This window comes from Spodoptera frugiperda, chromosome 13 (assembly GCF_023101765.2).
Source record: "Spodoptera frugiperda isolate SF20-4 chromosome 13, AGI-APGP_CSIRO_Sfru_2.0, whole genome shotgun sequence".
Lineage (NCBI taxonomy): Eukaryota > Metazoa > Arthropoda > Insecta > Lepidoptera > Noctuidae > Spodoptera > Spodoptera frugiperda.
The window spans coordinates 3592053-3614924 of record NC_064224.1 but is presented as its reverse complement, the minus strand read 5'-3'; the positions used below and the strand labels follow the sequence as shown (position 1 = coordinate 3614924).

The window sequence follows — 22872 nt, the reverse complement described above, 5'->3', positions numbered from 1 at the left end:
TGATCCGCAGCTCCAGATAACAACATACTACAACTCCAATCTCCAAATGGGGTTCTTCTCATTAATAAAGTAATTCATCTAAAGCATTAAATTCTAAGAATCTCAACGCGGTCATGCCTTAACAATGGTATTGTTAACAAAAGATTGTTAACAACTAAGTAAAGTAACTTAGTTTGACAATTAAGATTAAGTTCATAAAATGAACTCGCCAAGGAAACATAAATTACTAATTTGGACTTTACTTCATTTAAAGTTTAAGACCATGATACTAATTAGTTATGATTGTCCTAAGAATTTGTTGAAATAGGGTACAATGGGCTGGTTTTGAGATGAAAGACAAATTAGGAGGCAAACTAAAAGTTCAAAGAAGAATTAAGTGATTTGACAACGCACATTGAAGATTCGATGACAAAGTTGACAGATGATGCCATCAATTCTACATCGATGAGATACGACATTCAAAATGTCAAGAAAAGAGCGTATTTAATTTTTAAAAGGCCACCAACGTACCTGTGTCTTCTCTGGTGTTGCGGGTGTCTATGGGCGGCACTGATCGCTTACCATAAGGTGATCAGAAAGCCCATTTGCCCCTTATTCCTTAAAAAATACGCAAATGTAGTTTGCGTGCAGATTAACATATTATATAGAAAATCTTAACATACAAATGTTAAGCGGTAGTCCCGCCAGGCATGATCACCTCGACTGGTCGAAGGATCCTCCTTTACTCATCTTTCGCCCGAATACTCAAACGCTACTCAATTTTAAGTTGTACTTAAATATCGTGCTATCTCTGTCATTTTATAAAGAATTGATAGTGACAGAACTACATTTGAGAGCGTCTTAAAATTGAGTAGCGTTTGAGTATTCGGGCATTAGTAAACTTAACTCTCTGTTCCTAGGAGACTAACAGTAGGTGAACTTCTGAATCAATTATGCGACTTTGAACATTGATTCCTTTAATATTCAGTACAGTTTACCTTGTAAGCCTCTTTATTTAATAAAGTATCTATTTTGATAACTTCTGTGCTACATGTAACTGTTTTGGAAGTTTCATTAATTTAGTTCTCGAGAATGTTTTTGCTTTCGCTAAGGGATGTCTACTGGGAATTGTTTCTGAGAGTAACAAACTGTGCTATATTTATGTACCTACGTGGATGATTTGATAATAATACTACGTTCTGTGGGGCTTTCTTTGAATTGTAATTTATCAGGTATCAAATGGAATATGTGTGTGTTTGGAGTTTATTGTGTTTATTGGGTAGAAAGACCTAAGAAAGATGGATCGAATAGATTTTGTAATATAAACGATTGGAAAGAAAAATAAGTTTATGATAACATGCTGCCAACTGATAGGAGATGATGGAGAATTGTAGAAGGATACTTGGATTTTATTTATGAGGTTGTATTTTAGAGAATAGAGTTCCCTAAGAAAAGGAGGATCTTCTGACCAGGCGACGTGATCGTGGCTGGAGGGCGTTTTGTCCAACTGTTGTACGTTGGGATTTTCTTACCATGTGGATTTGCATATAAACTTCAGATGTGCGATGTACAATTTTTCTTTTGACGTTCTCCGTTCATTTCTGTGCGATTTCTGTCATCTATCAATACAAAACCTCTTCACAAAATAAGCAGAACCGTTACGAAAGTTTATCTTATTTAAAAAAGGTACTACTTCTAGGGTGCTATAAACTTGGTTTCAGCTCGGTTGAGCAATAGGGTTGGCAACCGCGAAGCGCCTTGCTCAATGTACCGTGTCCTATTGGTACACAGCTAGTAGGCGGATTCCATTCTCATTATATGGGTATTTACTTTGCTAAGCTAATTGGATAATTATGTTAGTAGTGAAATTAGAATATGTCTCATTAAGCTATTTTGTAGGGTTCATTTTTATTAATTACAATCTGACGCTTGAGAGAGAAGTCTTTTTTTGAGGGATGAAAATCAATTCCACCCTTAAAAAAATTATTTCAAAAGACTCTAAAAAAATATTTCGATGATTCCAATGACTTCTCTAAATAATCTACTTACTATAATAACTTGAGATGGGATGAATGTGTGTGAGAAATGAGAGAGAATGATTTATATATCATCGTGTGCACAGAAACATAACAACAGCATGATTTAAAAGCACAGAAGCGCCACCTATGATCATCACCTATCAGTAAAGAGTGGTTTATGTAAAGACAGCACAGTTGTCAAGTCCTTGTATGAAAACCTATAATTGCTCTTATATTTTCACTACAAAAACGTAAAATATATTAATTGTTAAGTTCATGAAAGAGTTTAATATGTACCTATAATGTTAACAGTGCCTAGACATAATATGAATTTAGGGTAAACGAGCTGAATATTACCAACAGTCGCTATTATACCAGTTCCTAATCAGAATAATTTTACCCTAATTTATATTATGTCTTAAGATATAATAGACTTTAAAATTAATATTATTTCGACTTATATTATAATAATAATAACGAAATGATTTTGTTCATTTAGCAAAGAAAATTAAACAAAAAGATATAAAGACCAATCATTCTTAAAAGATCTAAATCTTTGCTAAAAGAACATAAATTATTTAAAATAACGCTTTATAGTAATTTTATCACGTACATCAAGAAGCTGAAATATTCTAAATTATAATATAATTAAAATTTATTATTAATAAATTAGATTAAGTATAAATTATAAAGTATAAGTCACTTTCAAGTTATACAAAAATGTCACGTGAAACATTAAATATTATGAATGGCTGACAAAATGGTATCTTTCCCTTTCTTTGTGAAGGTAATAATAATTTAGTAAGAAATGCAATGTTTCACGGATTCTATTTGAAATTATATATAACTGCTTCCGTATTTATATAAAATATCTTTTATATTACTTGAAGTTCTTGTTCAGAGTTCTTTTAGGATTATAAGAATTGGATACACTTCGCGTGGCTTCAACCATGCAGTAAAGCCGGCTTAGAAAAGAGGTAAGGTTTATATGTTATTGCAACTATTATATGTAACTACTGAAAGTATAAGTAAGTCTTTTTATAAATGGTGCATTCTTTATTAATTATTATGATTTTCGACTTAATCACGTAACCGTTTGACGAGGAACTCGACTAGTTTCAAGTCTTGAAACTAGTAGGCATGATTCATGAGTAGCATTCCGCGATACACAACGCGGCGATTGTCGCGCTGCCGCTGCTACTCTAGCTCTCGTCAGTCGACAGACGTAGCCTCGAGTGCTCCGTCAAATAGCTACGGGAGAAAGCTAAATAACATAATAATTAATTATGGGGTACCTATTATTATTTCATTTTCATAATGTCAATCTCTGTCAATAATAGTTGTGAATTTTAAAAAGACACTATTACATGTCATGTAAAAATACAAATAATGTTCAAAAACCGTCTATGAAACTGAAAGTGAATTTCCATCTTAGAAAAATACAGCCGCGCCTAGTGTAACTATTCTTTATTTTATTAAAAAAAATATCGCTTGTTTTAATTGTCGTTGTCTGTATTATTATTGTACTATTAAACAAAATAAGAGCTGTTATTAGTTACATTTTTTTCTAGCTAAATAAAGACCAATTTATCATTCAATTGTGATTTCTCATTTATTTTACTCACATTTCTTATTATTTCTTATTATTAATGTTAAAGTGTTGTCTTTGAGCCCTGTCTCTATTAAATTTAAACAAAAGGTAAACTATTAATTCTTTTTTGAAGTAAGAACTACTAACACTAGGAATTTCTCATGTGTCGTGGGTACCTTTACAAACATACAAGTTCACATACACATGACATCCAGACTCGAACCAACAATTTTTGGATCACACAAAGAGTAGTTCCTTGAATCAAACGCGCTACACGTTACGCGCCAGCCGGTTGCCCAGCCACCGCACTAACTTCTAAACGTTTTTAACCATTCTTAAAGTCAGGAAACCTAATTTATTTACTGTCTCAGATCTGTCAACGATTTTTCGTGTTGTGTCTCAAAGTAACTATCTCAACCGTTTCCAAAAACTGTCCTAGTTAATGAAGATGAAATCTTTATCTGAACCTTCATCAAATTAAAACGATGCCTGTTCCTGAAACTGGCGTCCACCAAACAGCTGTTAACTTGCAAAACAATTTTCCACTCCACGAAACTTTAAAACATTTTTAATACTCTTTTAAATATAAGTTTGACAAAGATGTAAACGAAATCTTGAAGTTTCTCCAGGGCTTTACTTAACTATTTTCTTGGGACCTTATCGAACTTAAGCTATTAACTGAGGCCAATCACATTCGTCTCCAGGCTATGTACATACGTAACTTAAGTAAACATGATTCAAGGTTTTCGTTTTACCGTATTTAGTTGCCGTAAATATCTTTCCGATTTATCGGTACACCGAAATGATCGAGAAGTATATACGTAATCAAATAATATGTTATTATGTTAGCTGATTGTTTTCGTAGAGAGTAAATAATGAAATATTGAGAGACGCTATATGAACGTTATTTCCGACCGGCTGAATGATGAGACTAGAGAATTGTGTTGCTACCAGATTATGTCAACCTTTGTTATTTATTTAATTATTTTAGCCAAAATAAGTGGTATTTCGATTACGAGTAGTCACAGGGAAAAGGGGGTGGTCATTAGATAAAAAAATGCTATCAGAATAATAATTAGGTTTGATTCGATTTGTGACCCCAGTTTCACATAAAATATGCAATTTCAAAATTATACAAGTTTCGTAGACTAAGATCATTCTAATTCGTTTATACTTAAGGAATAAAACTAGGAAATTTTAACAAAAGTATGCGTGGCAGAGTTCCAATAAAATTATCTGCATCTGGCACTATAAAAGCTAAATATAATATGTACTTTATATCCAAATTATTAAAGTCGAATTTAGTAATTAACTTTATGGAGACAAATTTTAGTTTTTCTTTATTATCTACCAGTACTTGGCAAGCTTTTCAGGGTGGTGAAATATAAAATATTTATGAGAGACGAAATAAAGTTTTTTTTCAAGTGTTCTGTTTTTTTTTTTGGCGTTTTAAATTTATTGTGTATTTTTGTAAAGAGTTTTCGAGTTATTGTGCCCTAGAGGGTGGCCTCGTGATTACAGGTATTACCTATAATAGTCTGCGGAGCTGCGGACTACCTTCGGAGCTGCGGACTACCTACGGAGCTACGGGTTAAACGGGGCTCGCAGAACGCGACGCGCCGCACGCACGGGTCTGGTTCTGGTCGGGCGGCGAGCTACCCTTGCTCGCCGCACTGTCACCAGTGCCTATAAAGTGTTTAACTTTTATGTGACTATACAATTAGTGATGGGAAAATAAATACTTAATTATTAAAAATTACATTTAAATGTTACTTAAAATCAAATTTGGATATGTTTAATAAATTGAAGTTTTGTAAATCTCCGTCCGAAGCACGTGAAGAAAATGACCTACTACATTGTATTACCAACAATAACTATCTACAGAAGTCCAAGAAGAAACCAGAAGAGAAGTACGCTGCCGGCATTAGAATCAGTACGCTTTGTCGTCACTAGCGTGTGAGTTCACAAAACGACCTGATTCTTTAGTCGGCACGTACTTGTGTCAACTCTTGAAGAATGAAGACATACATATATATAACCTCACGCCTGTCTCCCATGGGGATAGGCAGAGGCAACGGGACGCCACTTGCTACGATTCTTACGCACCTCTTTCGCTTCATCAACAGAAGAATAAAGAAGACAAGCGTATTATTTTCCTTCATCCTTAAGCCCCTTTACACACTGCCGGCCAAGTGGCTCCTGCAGTTGGCTGCTTTCCCAACTCAATATGAAACCGCGATACAACCGCTATGACAACCTCGTCAGTTGGTAGTCAACCGCTAGTGTGTATAGGGGCTTACTGTTACCTAGCTTCACTGACGGATAGACTGACAGACAATTTTTCTTTAATTCTTTCTTTTTTGACTTTTCAAAAATGTCTAAGTATATGGTTTTATTGGAACTAGTGGTCGCCTAGTGGTCGAAATTCAACCATATACAATTTAATTTACAATACCACTTAACATACCTTCAAGGATAATTTTTATTTAACTCAAACTCAAACAAACTCTTTTATAAAACTCTTTTCATATGAGACGTGAGAATATAATCGCAATGTCTATTGATTTTGACGTTTTGTCAAATACGATCAGATACTATGCATGTGTGTGTAATGTTTTATTTATTGATTTAATGTACTTTATAAGCATTATTTTTGAAAAATATTAGCGTCCTGCACTTCTCCTACACATACACTATAAGTGTACCAAATTTTATGCTCCTACATCCGCGCAATTTTCGTAAAAAGCGGTCCAAAGTTTTTGCATCACGTATTAATATATAGATAAATGATTTGACATTGACTTTGTTTTAAACTTAAAAACGTTCTATGTGTGTGTTTTATTCCACAGCGATATTAACGACTACTCCATTTATTACATCTAAAGATTGTATTTGTAATTGTGTTTCTATCATTGTGTTTTAATATTTCATTAATATTTCAGATATGTGTGGTCTAATCGCAGTACTACAGCTATGTGACTTTTTGTCATTTAAATTATCTCTCCATAAAGACTCTTATAAATAAATCTTTGTTTTAGTGTTACGTCATCCCCGAATGGGTAAACAGCGGTGCACATTACGTCACGTAATGCCGCTATACAGTGTACACTCACTTTTCACCATTTGTGTTATAAGTATGTAATAGGTGGTGAGCCTATTTCCATATCCTTGGCACAATTTCAGGCACCGTACTACTACTGAGAAATTTTCGAAGAACCGAAAAAACCCAGTAATACTATGGCCGATCTAGGAATCGAATCGGAGACCCCTTGTCCAGCAATCGCACTTGCGACCACTCGGTCACCGAGGCACTTAGGTTTCTGTGTTTACCTATATGTTTACCTTTGTTTACCTATGTTTACCTATTAGTAAACATAAAACTATAATTCCTTCTCCACTCAAAACATCATCGTCAACATTAAATCCATCTAGTTTAAGTTTAAAAGCTAATTTTCATTTAAATTTCCCGCTATCAGCAGTATAAGGAGCGTGTAAGAGTGGCGACATTCCGCGCCGCTGAAAATTGAACGTTAATTTTCGCTCGCGACCCCTTCGCTCATGAGTTTAATGAGCGAGATCGGGTTGGCAACCTGAGCATGGTAACACTAAAATGCAACGAAATGTTGCCAACACTAATGAAATTGTTCGAATAAATTCACTGGTTTTAAAACACTGTTATGCTGTGAACTTTTGTTTTTTAATTTTCCATTTTTTTTTTTTCATTTGTGTGTTCTTGCTTTGTATACTTGAATTAAATATAAGTTGTTGTGAATAATATCAGAGTACTGATAAGTGATATAGGTTTTTATCCTATAGGAAAAGGTTGCTCCTTGGCGTGACAGCGTGACTGTGGCATGTTTTTTATGTGCTCCAGACTTATTTGTTGCGTAGGTACTGTTAGGATGGCGATCCGTAGGTCCTTTAAACACTTTATTATTGCTAAGACTAAATTATTTAATAAAAAGTTTACACTGAGAAACTGAGACAGACTACGAAATGTGTGAGAATGATTTAATTTAGAAATAATGCGAAATGAATATTGAGCTTAAACGGTTGTTGCGGCCACACGTAAGTGCCTTTTTATAACATTAGCCTAAGCGCGGATGCGACGGGGATTATTACTAATGTGCTGACATTAGCAATAATCCCCGTCGCATCCGCTAAAAAAAAGCCCAGTAATACTTTTCCCGACCAAGGAATCGAACCTGAGACCCCATGTCCGGCAGTCGCACTTGCGACCACTCGACCAACGAGGCAATCAGGCATTTATAATATTAATAGGATAAATCCCCGTTTCCCCCACAAGTATCTAGATGACGTACATACATACATGAAAATCTTAAAATGCAAGAAAATTAACATTTACAAGAAATTAGAGACGCAGGAAAATATGCTAACGTTACTTCTCTCGTACAAAGGGATTATACAAATGGCCTCCGGGAATTGTAATAAATGGCGTGATTTCGAAGTTTGAGGAGCTTATACTATTGTGATTATGAGTCTTATGGTAAGAATATTAAGATCTGTATTCGTACAACCATGATCGCTGATGGGGAAGTGTTTACTAGTGATATTTTTTTTCTACTCAAATATACTATCTGTTTTAAAGTACTTTATTTCCTGAATGACTAAGCAATATTAGTTGAAACGAACGACTAGCTTTACTAGATGATTGACCGACAGACAGACATTTTGTTTTTTTAATATTGTAATATTTGCTTTGGCGTTCAAAAGCAGACGGATCACCTGATGGTAAGCAATCGCCGCCGCGCATGGACAACCGAAACACCTGAAGCGTTACAAGTGCGTTGCCGGCAATTATTAGGAATTTAAGGGTTGTTGGGGGAATGGGAAAGGGGGTAATTTGGCCTCCGGTAACTTCTCTTACACAACGAAATACAATGCAAGCACTCACACTTAGGATTTGAGAAACTACATACACTAAATATTGTTATAAAATAAATGATCTTATATTCAAAGCAAACATATAATTGAAAATGTAAAAATCCGATTGTCAAGTTCCTAGTAGAAAATAGATGAAGACCAATACACCAGGATCAACTAAAATATTATGATACTCCGAAATACTACTAAATAAAGCTGCAAAACAAAATCACAACAGGATTTTCTATAGCACATTGTAAAAAGAACCTTATGAAGCAGCATACAGGGTCTACGATTCTATAAAGTGCAGTGTCACGTAGAAAATAGAACTATTTGTCACTAAATAAGAGCTGCTGTATGTCAGTCGCGAGCCTTGTGTGACATGACTTGTAAAATTTGAGTTGCCATTCATTTCCACTAAGTTTGTTGTTCAATTTTGATACTTATTTTGAATGAGATAAGTGTCGAAACTGACAAGTAAGTCCAAACTGAGAAAAGTTACTTATACCGTATGGGGAATCCTCTTATAACTTAATTAAAATTAAAATTAAAATCACATATTTATTTTGTTCTTATTCTGTTTTGAATGATCTATTGTGAAAAAAGTTGTTAATATTTTACCTTCATTTTGATAATTTTATGTTTGTAAAACCCTCTCGTTCTAGAAGGTGAAGGCCTCCTCTAGAGAATTCCATGCGTCCCAGTCTTTCGCAGTCTCCGTCCAATGTTTGCCAGTCGTTTGTACGATATCGTCAGTGCAGCGGGCATCTTCATCATTCAACCAGCCAAAGACGTCAACGTCACGCCTTTTATCCCCGATGGGGTAGGCAGAGGTGAACATTACGACACGTAATGCCGCTATACACCCACTTTTCACCATTTGTATTATAAGTCCCACGTAACAGGTGGTGAGCCTATTGCCATATATTGGACACAATTCCAGACTCCGTGCTACTATTGACAAATTTTCGATAAACCGATAAAAGCCCAGTAATATTTTGAATTGAGAATCGAACCCGAAACCCCTTGTCCGGCAGTCGCACTTGCGACCACTCGAACAACGAACCAGCCAAAGAACAATGTGGAAATGATATACCAACGTATATACTTATAATACATACATAGATACCAAACAAATAAAACCAACTGCAATTAACTTTTTTGATTAAATTCATTGGAAATAGCTATCGACCGTGTAATAAGTTTACCTTGACAATGTAATTATTACTTCAAGTTTAACATAACTTATATAAGAACACATAACGTCAATGTTATGTGTATCTGTTAATAGTGACCGCAAGTGAAAAAATGAGTAAATTTTGAATTTAATCAACATAGTGAATTATTTATTTTTATGATAATAGTAATAAATAAATTGATGTACCAATCACGTGTGTGACGAAATAAAAAAAGAAGAAAAAAAAACAAAAAGTAAATAAAAGTATTTTGAATTTTATCAACATTTATTTTTATAAGTCATAATAACAAATAAAAGAAATGTGCCAAATACGAGTGTGACGAAAAAAAACTAGAAGAAAATAGAAAAATAATTCAAGTAGAAATATAAAATATAATATATTCAGTTTCATATAAGAAAACGAATCACAACACAACAATGATTTATAAAATAAATAATTTATTTATTAAATTATAATGTCATGCATAGCACATATAAGAGATCAAGGTATATATAATACATATAATTAATATCTATATATAAAAATCATATCGCTATTCGTTAGTCTCGCTAAAAGTCGAAAACGGCTGGACCGATTAAGCTAATTCTGGTCTTGAATTAAATGTGGAAGTCCAGGGCAGGTCTAAAAGGTGAGAAATACATGTTTGAGGCGATACGAAGTGTGCCGGGTCAGCTAGTTAATAATAATACTAAAGAGGGACTGTATCAATGTGTGTTGCTAAACTAAGTACACTTATAATTATCATTCCATTAACTACAAAATGTGAGTATACAGTTACAAGAAGCTTTTTTTTTGTTTTATATATAATATATCGTCACGCCTTTTATTCCCGAAGGGGTAGGCAGAGGTACACATTATGGCACGTAATGCCACTGTACAATGTACACCCACTTTTCAGATTCTATGTTGTAAGTCCCATGTAATAGGTGGTGAGCCTATTGCCATATACCGGGCACAATTTCCGACTCCGTGCTACTACTGAGAAATTTTCGAAAAACCGAAAAAAGACCAGCAATGCCTTGCCCGACCTGGGATTTGAACCCGAGAATCCTTGCCCGGTAGTGGCACTTGCGACCACTCGACCAACGAGGTAGTAATTAAGCTTTTTATCGCCCTTATATGTATTACAAAGGTGAAAGTTTGTTTGTTTCAACGGTTGGATGTTTGTCCGTCAATCACGCTGAAACTACTGAACGGATTTCAATGAAATTTTCTATACATACAGGGTATGAGCTGACTTGGGTGATAGGACTTATTATCCTACCAGAACGCGGGCGAAGCCGCAGGCAGAAACTAGTTTTCCATAAGTTGGACATAGAAAAATAACTTAATAAAGGGCATGATAAAGATGCTGCGGATAACCTGTCGATCGATAATTCAGGTCGATCATTGAGCAGTGCAAGAGGGATGGAGCTATACAACCTACATAGCTCTGTCCCTCTCCTCTCCGACCATTCTGATAATTGTAATAGCAGACTAAGGCCCCTGAAGTCTTACCGGGGCTCCGATCCAAAGCAGGAGAAGGAACGGGATGGTTTTTAAACATTAAGAGTCTAACACTCCCTCTCACCTCGCCCTAGGTGTGAGAAATCATTCCTCCCTTAAAAAGGGTAATTTTTAAAGTAATAATTATATTCAATCTTCTTTTGCACTTAGTATTTGTACGATGCGAAGAGAGTGTTTCTAAGGTTACTATTCCGAGTACGCCCACTACGCCATACAAGTTGTCAACAAAGTCGCCAGCGAAATCGCCTATGCTGTCAACGATTACAAATATTCTACGCCAAGACCGCACGTAAGATATCGCACCCTTAGAATGAAAGTGATTTAACTCAATATTTCTGTAACGTTGGATTTTATCATAAACTGGCGTTATACGAGTAAAATATACTCTACAACCAAAGAACTAATCCATAAATCTAGTAAAAATCATGTATGTCATGGAATACGGAAGAGATATTTCTAAAATGTATTCAATACTATAATTTTCTGAGACTTTCTGGCTCACTTCACACAACTTGCAGTTTTTGGATTCGGTCACTTTCATTTTAAGGGCGCGATATTATGTTAAAGACTTAGCATTTGTTTCACCACTTTCATACCTATACAGAAGTGCCCGATAACCTTAAGTGTTATAGTTCATACAAATTACGTCCCTATTTTAAACTAATCTTTTTTTATGGTATAAGCCGGTAAACGAGCAGACGGATCACCTGATGGTAAACAATCGCCGCCGCCCATGGCCACCAGAAGCATTACAAGTGCGTTGCGTTTTGGGATTAGAAATTTAAGGGTTGTTGGGGAATCGGGGATTGGGAAGATTGGCAAGGGGGATAATTGGGCCTCCGGTAACCTCACACAACACAAACGTTGTTTCACGTCGGTTTTCTGTGAGGCCGTGGTATCACTCCGGTAGATAAAGCACGTTTTTTTTTTTCGTTCGTGCCGAAGCATGGCTGTCCCACACTTAAAATCATCTGGTATATCAGCACTCTTTCAGAAAGACTGTGAAGCTATGGTATCACTTTGGTCGAGCTGGTTAGTTAGTGTTGAAGAATGCAGAGCTCTCTCACATTTAAATTAGAAAACTATAATATTTCTTATATTTTTTTCACAAGGTAACTCAGCTGAGTAATGTTTCAAGAGTTTCAGCCTCACTATGGGTTTATAGTCTTAAATTGCATTGCGCGACATACGACAAGGCAAGCGAGAAATGCCGTCGTGTAATTCCTTTGTAAATCTTGAATATTTTTGATAGCTTCGCATTTTCGGGGTCGACAGCAAAATTTACTGGACGCACACCGCCATACCGAAACACAGTCCCGAATCAATGCGACTACATTATAAACCACTGTCACAAGACATATGAGTAAGTGGAATTTTAGTTTTTTTTTTCTTTATTGACGTGACAACGTCTTAAATTAGGTTGCGGCTCGGAGTCACCCATGAAAAAGTGTAACGCCCGCTCACGTCTGTTACGATGAGTCACCGAACGAGAGAGAGGCCCGCCGGACCGGCGAATGCCTTGCGTCTCTCTCCCACTCAAACATGATCGGTCCGCCGCCCGCGCAGCACTAGAGACGTTGTCACGTAAAATCTTCGCCCGTAAAACCGACTTTACAGGCAACCAACTTTTTTTTATTTAGTTAACACCCCTTTTGTTTTTTGTTGAACATGTTAATATTTTCCATCTCTTATGAATTGTTTTTTTTTATGATATAAGCCGGTAAACGAGCAGTCGCATCACCTGATGGTAAGCAATTGCCGCCGCCCATGGACACCCAAAATAACAGAAGTCTTACAAGTGCGTTGTCGGCCTTTTGGAGGTTAGGAATTTATGGGAGAATGTTGAGGAATTGTGGATTGGGAAGGTGGAAATTGGGCCTCCGGTAACCTCGCTCACATAACGAAACACAACGCTAGCATCAGCTGCGTCTGCGCACGCTGCTCATGATGAAGAGTCCCGCTGTGACTGGAAACTATATAGTAGAGCTTTTCTCTGTTAATGTACATAATTTACATGTACATGATTTTTAGTTAAATTATAATGCCTCACGATGTGTATTATAGAAATATTACAACTGACTCTAAATTGATGTACCTCTAATATCAATAATTTCATTTTAGTACTTCAGCTGTATGTGGCAGGACTTTACAGTATCAATATCAATCATTCAAAAACTACTGCATGTTAGATTTCGTTAACTGTAGAGAAGGACACGAAAGTAAGTATATTTAACCTATATATGATTTAAGTATAAGATTTTATGCACTTACCCAAACCTTATATATAGGCATGGCAGTATCACACATTCTCTATAATCTCTTTTTTTTTGATGGAGGAAAATCATCCAATGACTCTTACTGACTAAAAACCACCCCGTTGTTACTTCTACCTTTCGAGCCGAATCCCCGGTAAACCCGCTAGGTAGTCCGCAGCTCCGCATCAGGCATCAGCCCTACTGGGCCCCATCTGTGGTGGTCTGATGGCTCTTTGATCTGGTTCTGGTCGGGCGGCGAACTACCCTTGCTCTCACTGACGGTGGCCGGAGATCGTCACGCGATCCCCGACGCCCGGTGTGTCTCACAATTCTCTATAATCTAGCTGTCAATCTAGATAATCTAAGACAAACAATCTGTTATCTTATTATAATAAGGCATGTACAAATATTTCCCTTGAATGAAACTATTTTTATCTCAAAACATACGTAATTGTGTGAGAAATAACTATTAATTAATTTATTTTACAGTTTGGCAAATATTACATATGGGTAAATGTTATAAATTGAAGGATTTAACAGAGAATGAAGGTAAGTATAATAAATACAATATTAACAGTTATTTACTAGAACGCCACAGTCGTATGGCCAATATCCTTAGTATGACTTAACGTTTCAAGTAATCGAAACAAGAGCTCGTTCGGCAGTCTGATTGGTTGGTTTAATCAAGCGGGCCAATCAGACTACCGAACGCGTAGTCCATTGAAATGTTACATGAGCTTTACATTTTTTAGAGGACGCAATTTTATTTTTTGATCATGTAGGGGGGTCAATAGAAGCTTAAGAAGTTTGTGGGGTCGCCACCCTTGTCCCTCGGCCGCCATCTTGGAAAAAGGGATGGAAACACTTTTTTGTGCTATATCTCGGAAACTATGCATCGTAATAAAATTTTTAAAATTATAATTTGTAGAAAATTATTTTGCCTACAAATATGTTTATATACGGCTTTTGCCCTAAATTAACAATTAAAGAAGTTATAAGTAAAAAAGTGAAATTTTTTTAATAAAATTTTCTTTTTATGCTCTATAACTTTTTTTTTACATTTTATAAACTAAATGGCTTCAGACCAATCTTGTAGAATATTTTTCGAGATTTTTTGTTACAACTGTTTTCAATTTCATTCATTAGAAACTCAGTTACAGCGCTCCGAAGTTAACCGGGTTCGTCAAATTAGTCCAGTCAAATAAGGTTAAATTAGGTAAGAATCTCGGAATGTGAGATACCCAGCTGTAATTTTGTATATACTTGTATATTGACCCCCTAAAACTTGTCTCAAAACCATGGTATATATGGTAGGGTGTAAGCAACTCTTAAAATTTAGGGTCAAAGGTCCCAAAAATCGTTTTTTGCGGTTTTTTGGAAACAACTCATTTCCTATGGGTTTTAACTTCTTTAATTGTTAATTTAGGGCAAAAAGGTATATAAACATATTTGTAGGCAAAATAATTTTCTACAAATTATGATTTAAAAAATTTTATTACGATGCATAGTTTCCGAGATATAGCAAAAAAAGTGTTTCCATCCCTTTTTCCAAGATGGCGGCCGAGGGACAAGGGTGGCGACCCCACAAACTTCAAGTTAAGCTTCTATTGACCCACATGATCAAAAAATAAAATTGCGTCCTCTAAAAAATGCATTATTCGGCCCTCAAATTGTAACATTTCAATGGACTAGCGCTCTCGTTTCGGTTTCGTTCAACGTAACGTAAACTCGTACTAAGGGTTACAGGTCACAAAAGCAAAAAAAAAAAAGGTTTTTGTGTGTAGTAGGCACTAACTAATCCCCCGGTTTCACACACTACTCGGCTCCTATCAATCGTAACGTGATGTTTTATATGCAGTTTATGTCACTTTCCATGCCCTCAACTATCTTCAGTTAAAAATCGCTCCGATTTGCTGTTAAAGACGAACAAATAGACGGACATTTATATATTAGTATGGATTAATATGAATTTCAGCTGGATGCACAACCGAGAGGTTCTAGACGACCAAATCACCCGTTACTCGCGTAACCACGCGCATTTGGCGCTCTGATTGGCCGGCTCGAATAAACCAACCAATCAGAGCTCAGCACGGGCCCACGTTTCGTTTTCGTTCAACGTGAAGCAAACTCGTACTAAGGATACTGGAGCGGACTTCTAGTTAGATTTAGATTTAGCCATGATCGTCCCACTGCAGGGCAAAGGCCTCCCTACCCTCCTTCCATTATTCTCTGTTTAAAGCTGTTTGGACTACTAGTGCATAGTAATAAAATATACATCTTTTTTCTTTTTTAGAATTTCTGTATTCAGGAGACTCATTCCTTTCAAAGGATTATGTAATAGACAGACATCAGTGGAAATTACAGGACATGCCACGTTACGTACAAGAAAGGGATCAATGAAAACCTCATATCTACAAGGAAAGAAAGAAAGAAAAATATTTATTTTGCACCGGGCACGATGCATAAAAAAAAACAAATCGAAAATTAAAACAAAAATAAAAATAATATAAACATTTATAATTTTTTTCTTATATAAAAATCGGGAAGCAAAGGTTAAATCGGGAAAAAAAAGGTACTGCACAATATGTCCGATAAGAAATGCTCACTTTTCACCATTGTATTATAAGCCCCATGTAATAGAGGGCAGGCTATTAACATATAGGTACAAGGCAGAATATTAATTTTGAATGTACGATGACAAACAGTGGTGGAAAACACTCCCTTGTATGTTTTCTTCCTCCTTTTATGGAAAAAATAACGACTAGAGCCACCTTAAACCCTTTGATCCGACAAACCAGGCTGTCTCTAAGATCTGGTATAGTTAATTTTTTTTGCATTATAATGGGTCGACGTTTGGCCGCTATCTCGCCTGATGGTAAGTGATGATGCGGCCTATGATGGAGCACGTCTGCCCATAAGCAACCTATTCACTGGGGCTTTGAAGACACCCAGGTTATACCCATCAGGAAACACAGACTCCGGCAAGCAGTTCCACTCCCTAGCACTAGTTCGCACAAGGAAGCTTGAAGCGAAACGCTTTCTGCAAGTAGGTGGGATATCTACCTAGAAACGGTGACGCCTCGCCGATTGTCTTGTGTTTCGATGATGGAAAGGACTAGGGGGAATCAAGTTGTGCAAACTCAAATATCATTCACACACGAGGAAGCGTGTCACAGACGTTTTGTGTAGGACGAGGACAATGTGAGTTGGTAGGTGTATTTATTTATTTATAAGTTCTAAATCGATTTACATAATATGTATACAATATGATCAGAGATGCAACTACTTATTTTAACCGATTTCCCAAAAAAGGAAGAGGGTCTTATTAAAGGATTTTTTTATTATGTATGTGAACGTTGATTACGCCCAGGGGCCTTGGTCTGCTATTACAATTGTGTCAGAAAGGTCGATCACTGAGCAGTGCAAGAGGGAAGGAGCTATACAACCTACATAGCTCAGTCCAGTTTTGTGGACAAAGTATGATTTCTTTCGACGTGAAGCAGGTGCCATTTGGTTCCATAATTTGGTTAATTTTAGTTTCAGAGATGAGGTAAGGTCGTTCAGCTCCAGTAAAGTTACTCATACAATGATACACCACAAGCGTTTTACGCCTGTTTTCTGAGAAGCCGTAGTACGAGTATCACTTCGGTCGAACTAACCATTGGTATCGAAACACGTCATCTCCCCTCTAACGCCCGAATACTCAAACGCTACTCAATTTTAAGTTGTATTTAAAATATCATGCTATCTCTGTCATTTTATAAAGAATTGATAGGGACAGTACTACATTTGAGAGCGTCTTCAAATTGAGTAGCGTTTGAGTATTCGGGCATAACACACACAGCCATAAAAACAATGTCAATCTCAATCTGAAACCACACGAATATGAACATTTTAATTATTAACGTTACGTTCATTTTAACTCTTAGTTTCGATAAAAATTCTCAGTGAATTTTAGTTGAAGTGAAATAAGCGACCAATGATTTTCAAATTTTACGTATTTCGTAACAACATGTAGACTTTAAAAAAGAAAATTTGATAATAATACTTGCTATATATGTTTAAGACTTACCTGTGGATGAGCATGTTGGCAAAAAATATTATTGGAGTATTACTTGTACAAATATTATGTAAGTGCTTAGTGTTTTTCAGTTTTTATTTGATTTATGCATATTATCAATTGCCCGGTTTCTAGATAACATAACAAACGATACGGGAAGGGTTTTTTAAACTCATGTTTTCATGGTACCAAGTTATGTTTTTTTCCAATAGCTACGCACGCGCCGCCGTCGTGCGAATCAAAATTAGGTAGACAGGTACTAGGCGATTAGATTTACAGAAGAAATGTTTCGTAATATTAACGAGTGATCCCTGTTGTGTTGTAACACGTTTGTATGATTTGAAATCAAGAACCATGCGATACCAAGTAGAGAATCGAATGAATCGTTTTCGGGAGTAGATAAGCCTACTGTTAAGAAATTAATTTCAAGGAACGTCCGTAACCAGAATACGACCTTTATTGTTAACTAGCTACTTCCGCGCGGTTTCACCCGCACTGCTCGACTTCTATTGATCGTAGCGTGATGTTTTATAACCTATAACCTTCCTCGATCAATGCACTATCCAAAACAAAAAGAACTATTCAAATCGGACCAGTAGTTCTGGAGATTAGCGCGTTCAAACAAACTTCAGCTTTATATATTAAAAAATAGAGATGTAATGAGGTTAAAGTGCATTAATCACTATAATAATATCGCCTTATCTTCTACAGGGTCGCCTTGTTTGCTAGCAACAGCTGTGAAACAGGTTCACACGCGCAACCCATTGCATCCAGAGTTGCGCCGTCAAATAAGTCGTGAATCAACTAAACCAATGGGACATTACCTACGATCAAAAAAGTACCTACACGCACCCTTAGTATGGAGTACCCTACACCGAAACGACAGCGCGTTCGGCGCTCTGATTGGTTAGTTGATTCGAGCCGGCCAATCAGAGCGCCGAACGCGGTCTCGTTTCGATTACTTTAAATGTAAAGCAAAGTTATATTTAGGGTACAGGTATACATAAAAACCTAACAAGATAATATGTCAGCAGCTTGATCTCTTAAGCGGTGGTAACGGTAGCATATTTATTTACGCTCTCGACCGCCGAAATTGCGAGTAGATCGGCGTGACCGCTAGATCGTCGCCCGAGATTTTGACGGGCCGATGTGCCAGCAATACAAAATACGTATGAACTACTTCACACACTGCCGTTGTCGTCGCCGTCGCACCGTATACTCGAGCTCAGAGGCTCTCGAGAGGGACGGAGCTATACAACCTACATAGCTCCGTCCCTCTCGCACTGCTCAGTGATCGACCATTCTGACACAATTGTAATAGCAGACTAAGGCCCCAGTTATTATTTTGTTTATAATCGGTCGCGGTGGACAAACGATCGCCGGTATGTTATATTAAACTCGGCCCGAAATAATCTCGTTCTCGGTGACGGTCCGGTGACGGCGGCGGTGGACAAACGGCCTTAGGCGTCGTTCACACTAAACGTATTGTCGACCGCTGACTGTGACCGTGTTACGTCGTTTATCGCTTTACATACATTGTACGTGTACATTTAAATCTTATTTACACCGAACCGTCTATACTGCGTTATTGTATATAGGTAGTTAGGCACTTGTCTCACCGGCAACGATTAACGAGTTACGAGTAAAGCTAGAACTAGAAACGAGTTAGCGAGTTAGGGAGCGAGTGCGTAGTTCCGATATTTAAAATGTATTTCCGATGTTTAGCTAGTGAAGCGAGTGCTCGCCGGCAGTGTGAACAGTCAGCGATTAACTGTTTGTATATGCATCTCTTTTGTTCATACGGAAAGTATATCTATTGTACGTTTCTTGAGCGAGAAAATAGCCGATAGTTAGTCGTTTTCTCGCCGTTGGTGGGACAACTGCCTTAGTTGGCTCTCAGTGGCCGATTATTACAATTTCACTAAATGAACTTAAAATCACGGTTCACTCACGTAAATTAATGGAGAAATACTTTACTAGTTTCGAATCATAGAGGGACTTTCATAATGAGCAGCATGCACAGACGCGGCGACGTCGCGCAATCTACTCTAACCCGTGATTTTTAGTTAATTTAGTATGACTCACGACAGTTATAATAAAAATACAGTTTTACTAAATTGTATTCTTAAAGAAATATTATTCAATTTTCTTTTAAATTCGCAGACCGACACCTGCGGCAGTAGAAAAAACAAAAGGACGAACTACAGTTGCAATTTTTTCGTTATACGAGGAGTGTGATTATTTAGCAAGACCTTGCCTGCACAGTTACAAGTAATAACTAAATATTTATAACATTATATAAGATTTTTTTAAATTAAATGTCGTGGTGGACTGGCAGTTTTAAGACACCCGCTTCTCATGCATGAGTGTGCGGGCATGGTACTTACCATTGCTAGGTTTTCAACGCAAGATGCTTGACAATCGGACGCCTTAACCTCAAGAGCAAAACTATTGCTATTAAAATATACATATTATAAGACACGTTTTGATCTCAATAAATATTTCAATACAGGCAGGGCAGTTCAATAAATTGAATAAAACTGAACTAAAAACTGAATAAAAATAAAAATGAACTTCTTTATACTTTTATAATGTAAAATTCTTTTTAATTTATTTTTCAGAACAGGCAAAATTTGCGCCAAATCTATATATACAGTGTACCAAACCTTCAGGAATTATTGCATGCTAGATTTTGTCAATTGTAGAGAGGGCTATGATGGTAAGTATTTTTTCTGGCTTCCTTTCTCCCATGTCGGTAAGCACTTGCGTCAGGCGGTAGGTGACGGTGCCATGGCGCCTTTCAAGCTACTCCTCAAAGCCGGTCATTGCTGTCATTCCGCCAAGATATCGCGCTGTTCGTCCCGTCACGCACTAATCTGGCGCGGCAAACAGTACGCGCGTGAGCATTTTCGCTTCCAAATCCCGAATTCGCCGCCTCCTCGGAGATCGTGCGATATCCACAGATCTTACAGATGGCCATGACCCTCTGGGACGTGAGTAGCGCCCGAGCTGGCCGCCGCATGAGGATCGGGGCCCACACAGTTGCGCCGTTGAGGGTCATGTATCGCACGATCCCCGCGAAGAACTTCCGGCAGGAGGTATTTGGCCCCCTGAGGTTGGGTAGGAGCCGCTTAAGCGCAACAACACTTTTTTTTTTTTTTTTCAGGGGGGAAAATCATCCAATGACTTCTCTCGCCAGGGCAAAGCGAGAGGGAGTGTCAGACTCTTACTGACTAAAAACCACCCCGTTCCTACTCCTGCTTGTCGAGCCGGAGCCCCGGTAAACCCGCTAGGTAGTCCGCAGCTCCGGATTAAGCATCAGCCCTACTGGGCCCCATCTGTGGTGGTCTGATGGCTCTTTGAGGCGCGCGCGGAACGCAACGCGCCGCACGCACGGGTCTGGTTCTGGTCGGGCGGCGAGCTACTCTTGCTCGCCGTCCGCAGACCCGCACTTACGGTGGCCGGAGATCGTCACGCGATCCCTGACGCCCGGAGTGTCTTTCGCGTCGGCTAGGGCGTGAGGAAGTTCGTTCCCTCACGCGTCCCGCCTCCTCCTTAGCTAGCATAACTGCTTCGCAGAAGGAGGAGACGGCATCCCAGTCCCCCTCACTCCGCACCATGGTCTGAACCAAAGCCGGACGCGAGAGGTCGCCGTCGCCGATCACTTCCCTGAGGGCACGGCGGTGTTCAGCCCACGCAGGGCAGACCGCAACCATGTGTTCTACCGTGTCCTCCGGGCGGTCTTCGCAGTGATGACACCCGGGCGTTTCCTCCCGCCCAATCAAAAACAGGAACCTACCGAAACTCCCATGTCCGGTAAGCATCTGCGTCAGGCGGTAGGTGAGGACGCCATGGCGCCTCTCTAGCCACTCCTCAAAGAAGCGCAACAACACTAGAGTTACAAGTACATTAACGGCCTTTTAGGGGTTGGGGATTTGAGGATTTGGGAGGCCAGGAATTGGGCCTCCGGTAACCTTACTGACATGACACAGTGAAATAAGCCGGCCCTGGCTCTGAGCATGACCTGGCTGACATTCCATGCCGTCATTTCTTCCTTTCTTTAAAATGCAAAAAAAGTTAAACCAAACCATTCTTGGAACATTTTTTTATAACATTTGTTTTCTTTTAGTATGGTTCCCTGCGTATATGGGCGAGTGTTTCACATTGCCGAAAATAGACCAATACATGCGTAAGTATATTTATTTACGTTATAATTATGTATACATATAACTAAAGAATCGTTTAACCAATAGCTTTGCAAGTGGTGGTTAAATATTGTATAATCGCCCAACTAGGACTCACACATCGAAACATGCAGACACTATTTCTTCGACTTAGAAAGTTGTGTATTATTAGATTTTCAACGGCTTAGAAATGAAATCGGATATAAATTAAAGAAATTATAGTAAAAATTTGACGCACCCCTGTCTAAGTTACAGAGTTTAGTTTATTATTTCAACAAGTGTAACTGTGTAAACACATTGATTTGATTTTACGGAAAATAGGGGGAAGCCTTTTTTTATGGAACAAGCCGGCAATCTAGCAGACGTATTACCTGATGGTAAGCAATCGCCGCCGCCCATGGACACTTGAAACACCAGAGGCGTTACAAGTGCGTTGCCGGCTTTTTGAGGGTTAGGAATTTAAGGGTTATTGTTCGGGAATCGGGGATTGGAAACATTGGGAAGGGGGGAATTGGGCCTCCGGTAACCTCACTCACACAACGAAACAGGGTTTTTGTAAGCCTACATGGTTTTTCCTGTAATTAGGAATTTTCGATTCTTGGTTCTGGGCCTGGTTGTCTTGGAAGAGCGTAACTCTTAAAATGGGTTTGCAGTCAGAGATTTGACGATAGGGTCAATGAGGTTTCTCCTCGTACATTTTGGAAAGTGAAATAAGTAGTGAGAGGAAACAAGAGCAAAATCTTAAAATTACCAAACTTTATAAATCCCAATTATTGGTAGCACGTGCTTACCCTTCTCTATGGATACAAAGCGAAAAATCTATCGAAAGAAGGTATTTTGTACCCACACAATATACATCCATACATATATGTTTTTTATATATTTCAGACTACCCGTACGACGAAGATTTCTTCTTAGATGAAATGATTGTCCCAAGCTAAGGTATTTAGTCGGAACGCCAGCGACCCCTGTCGGTGGCACTCGACGGAGACACTGAATTATTGGCTGAGCGGGGTGTTTCTCACTTCTCGAGAATCAGCCGACCAGTGCAGTCGAATACCGAAATCGACGCGCGTTGCTACTGTGTCTCTATATAGCCTGTAACCTGTTAATTTAATATTGTAACAGAGAATTATCTTTTATGTACTTTGTTAATTATGTTTGTACTTTGAATGTGACTAAAATCTTTGAGTTTG

General features: G+C 37.9%; 2 protein-coding genes across 3 annotated transcripts; both read left to right on the top strand.

The window, feature by feature from the left end:
* The first annotated feature begins 10032 nt into the window (after nucleotides 1-10032).
* Nucleotides 10033-15855, top strand: LOC118270500 (uncharacterized). Of its 2 annotated transcripts, XM_050697925.1 has the most exons (6): nucleotides 10179-10433; nucleotides 11328-11466; nucleotides 12430-12540; nucleotides 13299-13396; nucleotides 13922-13981; nucleotides 15726-15855. In XM_050697925.1, exons 1-6 carry the CDS (start codon nucleotides 10379-10381, stop codon nucleotides 15830-15832), a joined length of 570 nt encoding a protein of 189 aa, XP_050553882.1. In that variant the 5' UTR covers nucleotides 10179-10378; the 3' UTR covers nucleotides 15833-15855. The 2 variants fall into 2 exon arrangements, with proteins under 2 accessions (XP_050553883.1, XP_050553882.1); XM_050697926.1 differs by lacking the exons at nucleotides 10179-10433; nucleotides 13922-13981; nucleotides 15726-15855 and adding exons at nucleotides 10033-10156; nucleotides 13604-13859.
* A 1468-nt stretch (nucleotides 15856-17323) lies between these two features.
* On the top strand, nucleotides 17324-22872 carry LOC118270536 (uncharacterized). The gene is made up of 6 exons (XM_050697905.1): nucleotides 17324-17562; nucleotides 18204-18330; nucleotides 19656-19763; nucleotides 20114-20211; nucleotides 21622-21681; nucleotides 22565-22872. Exons 1-6 carry the CDS (start codon nucleotides 17490-17492, stop codon nucleotides 22615-22617), a joined length of 519 nt encoding a protein of 172 aa, XP_050553862.1. The 5' UTR covers nucleotides 17324-17489; the 3' UTR covers nucleotides 22618-22872.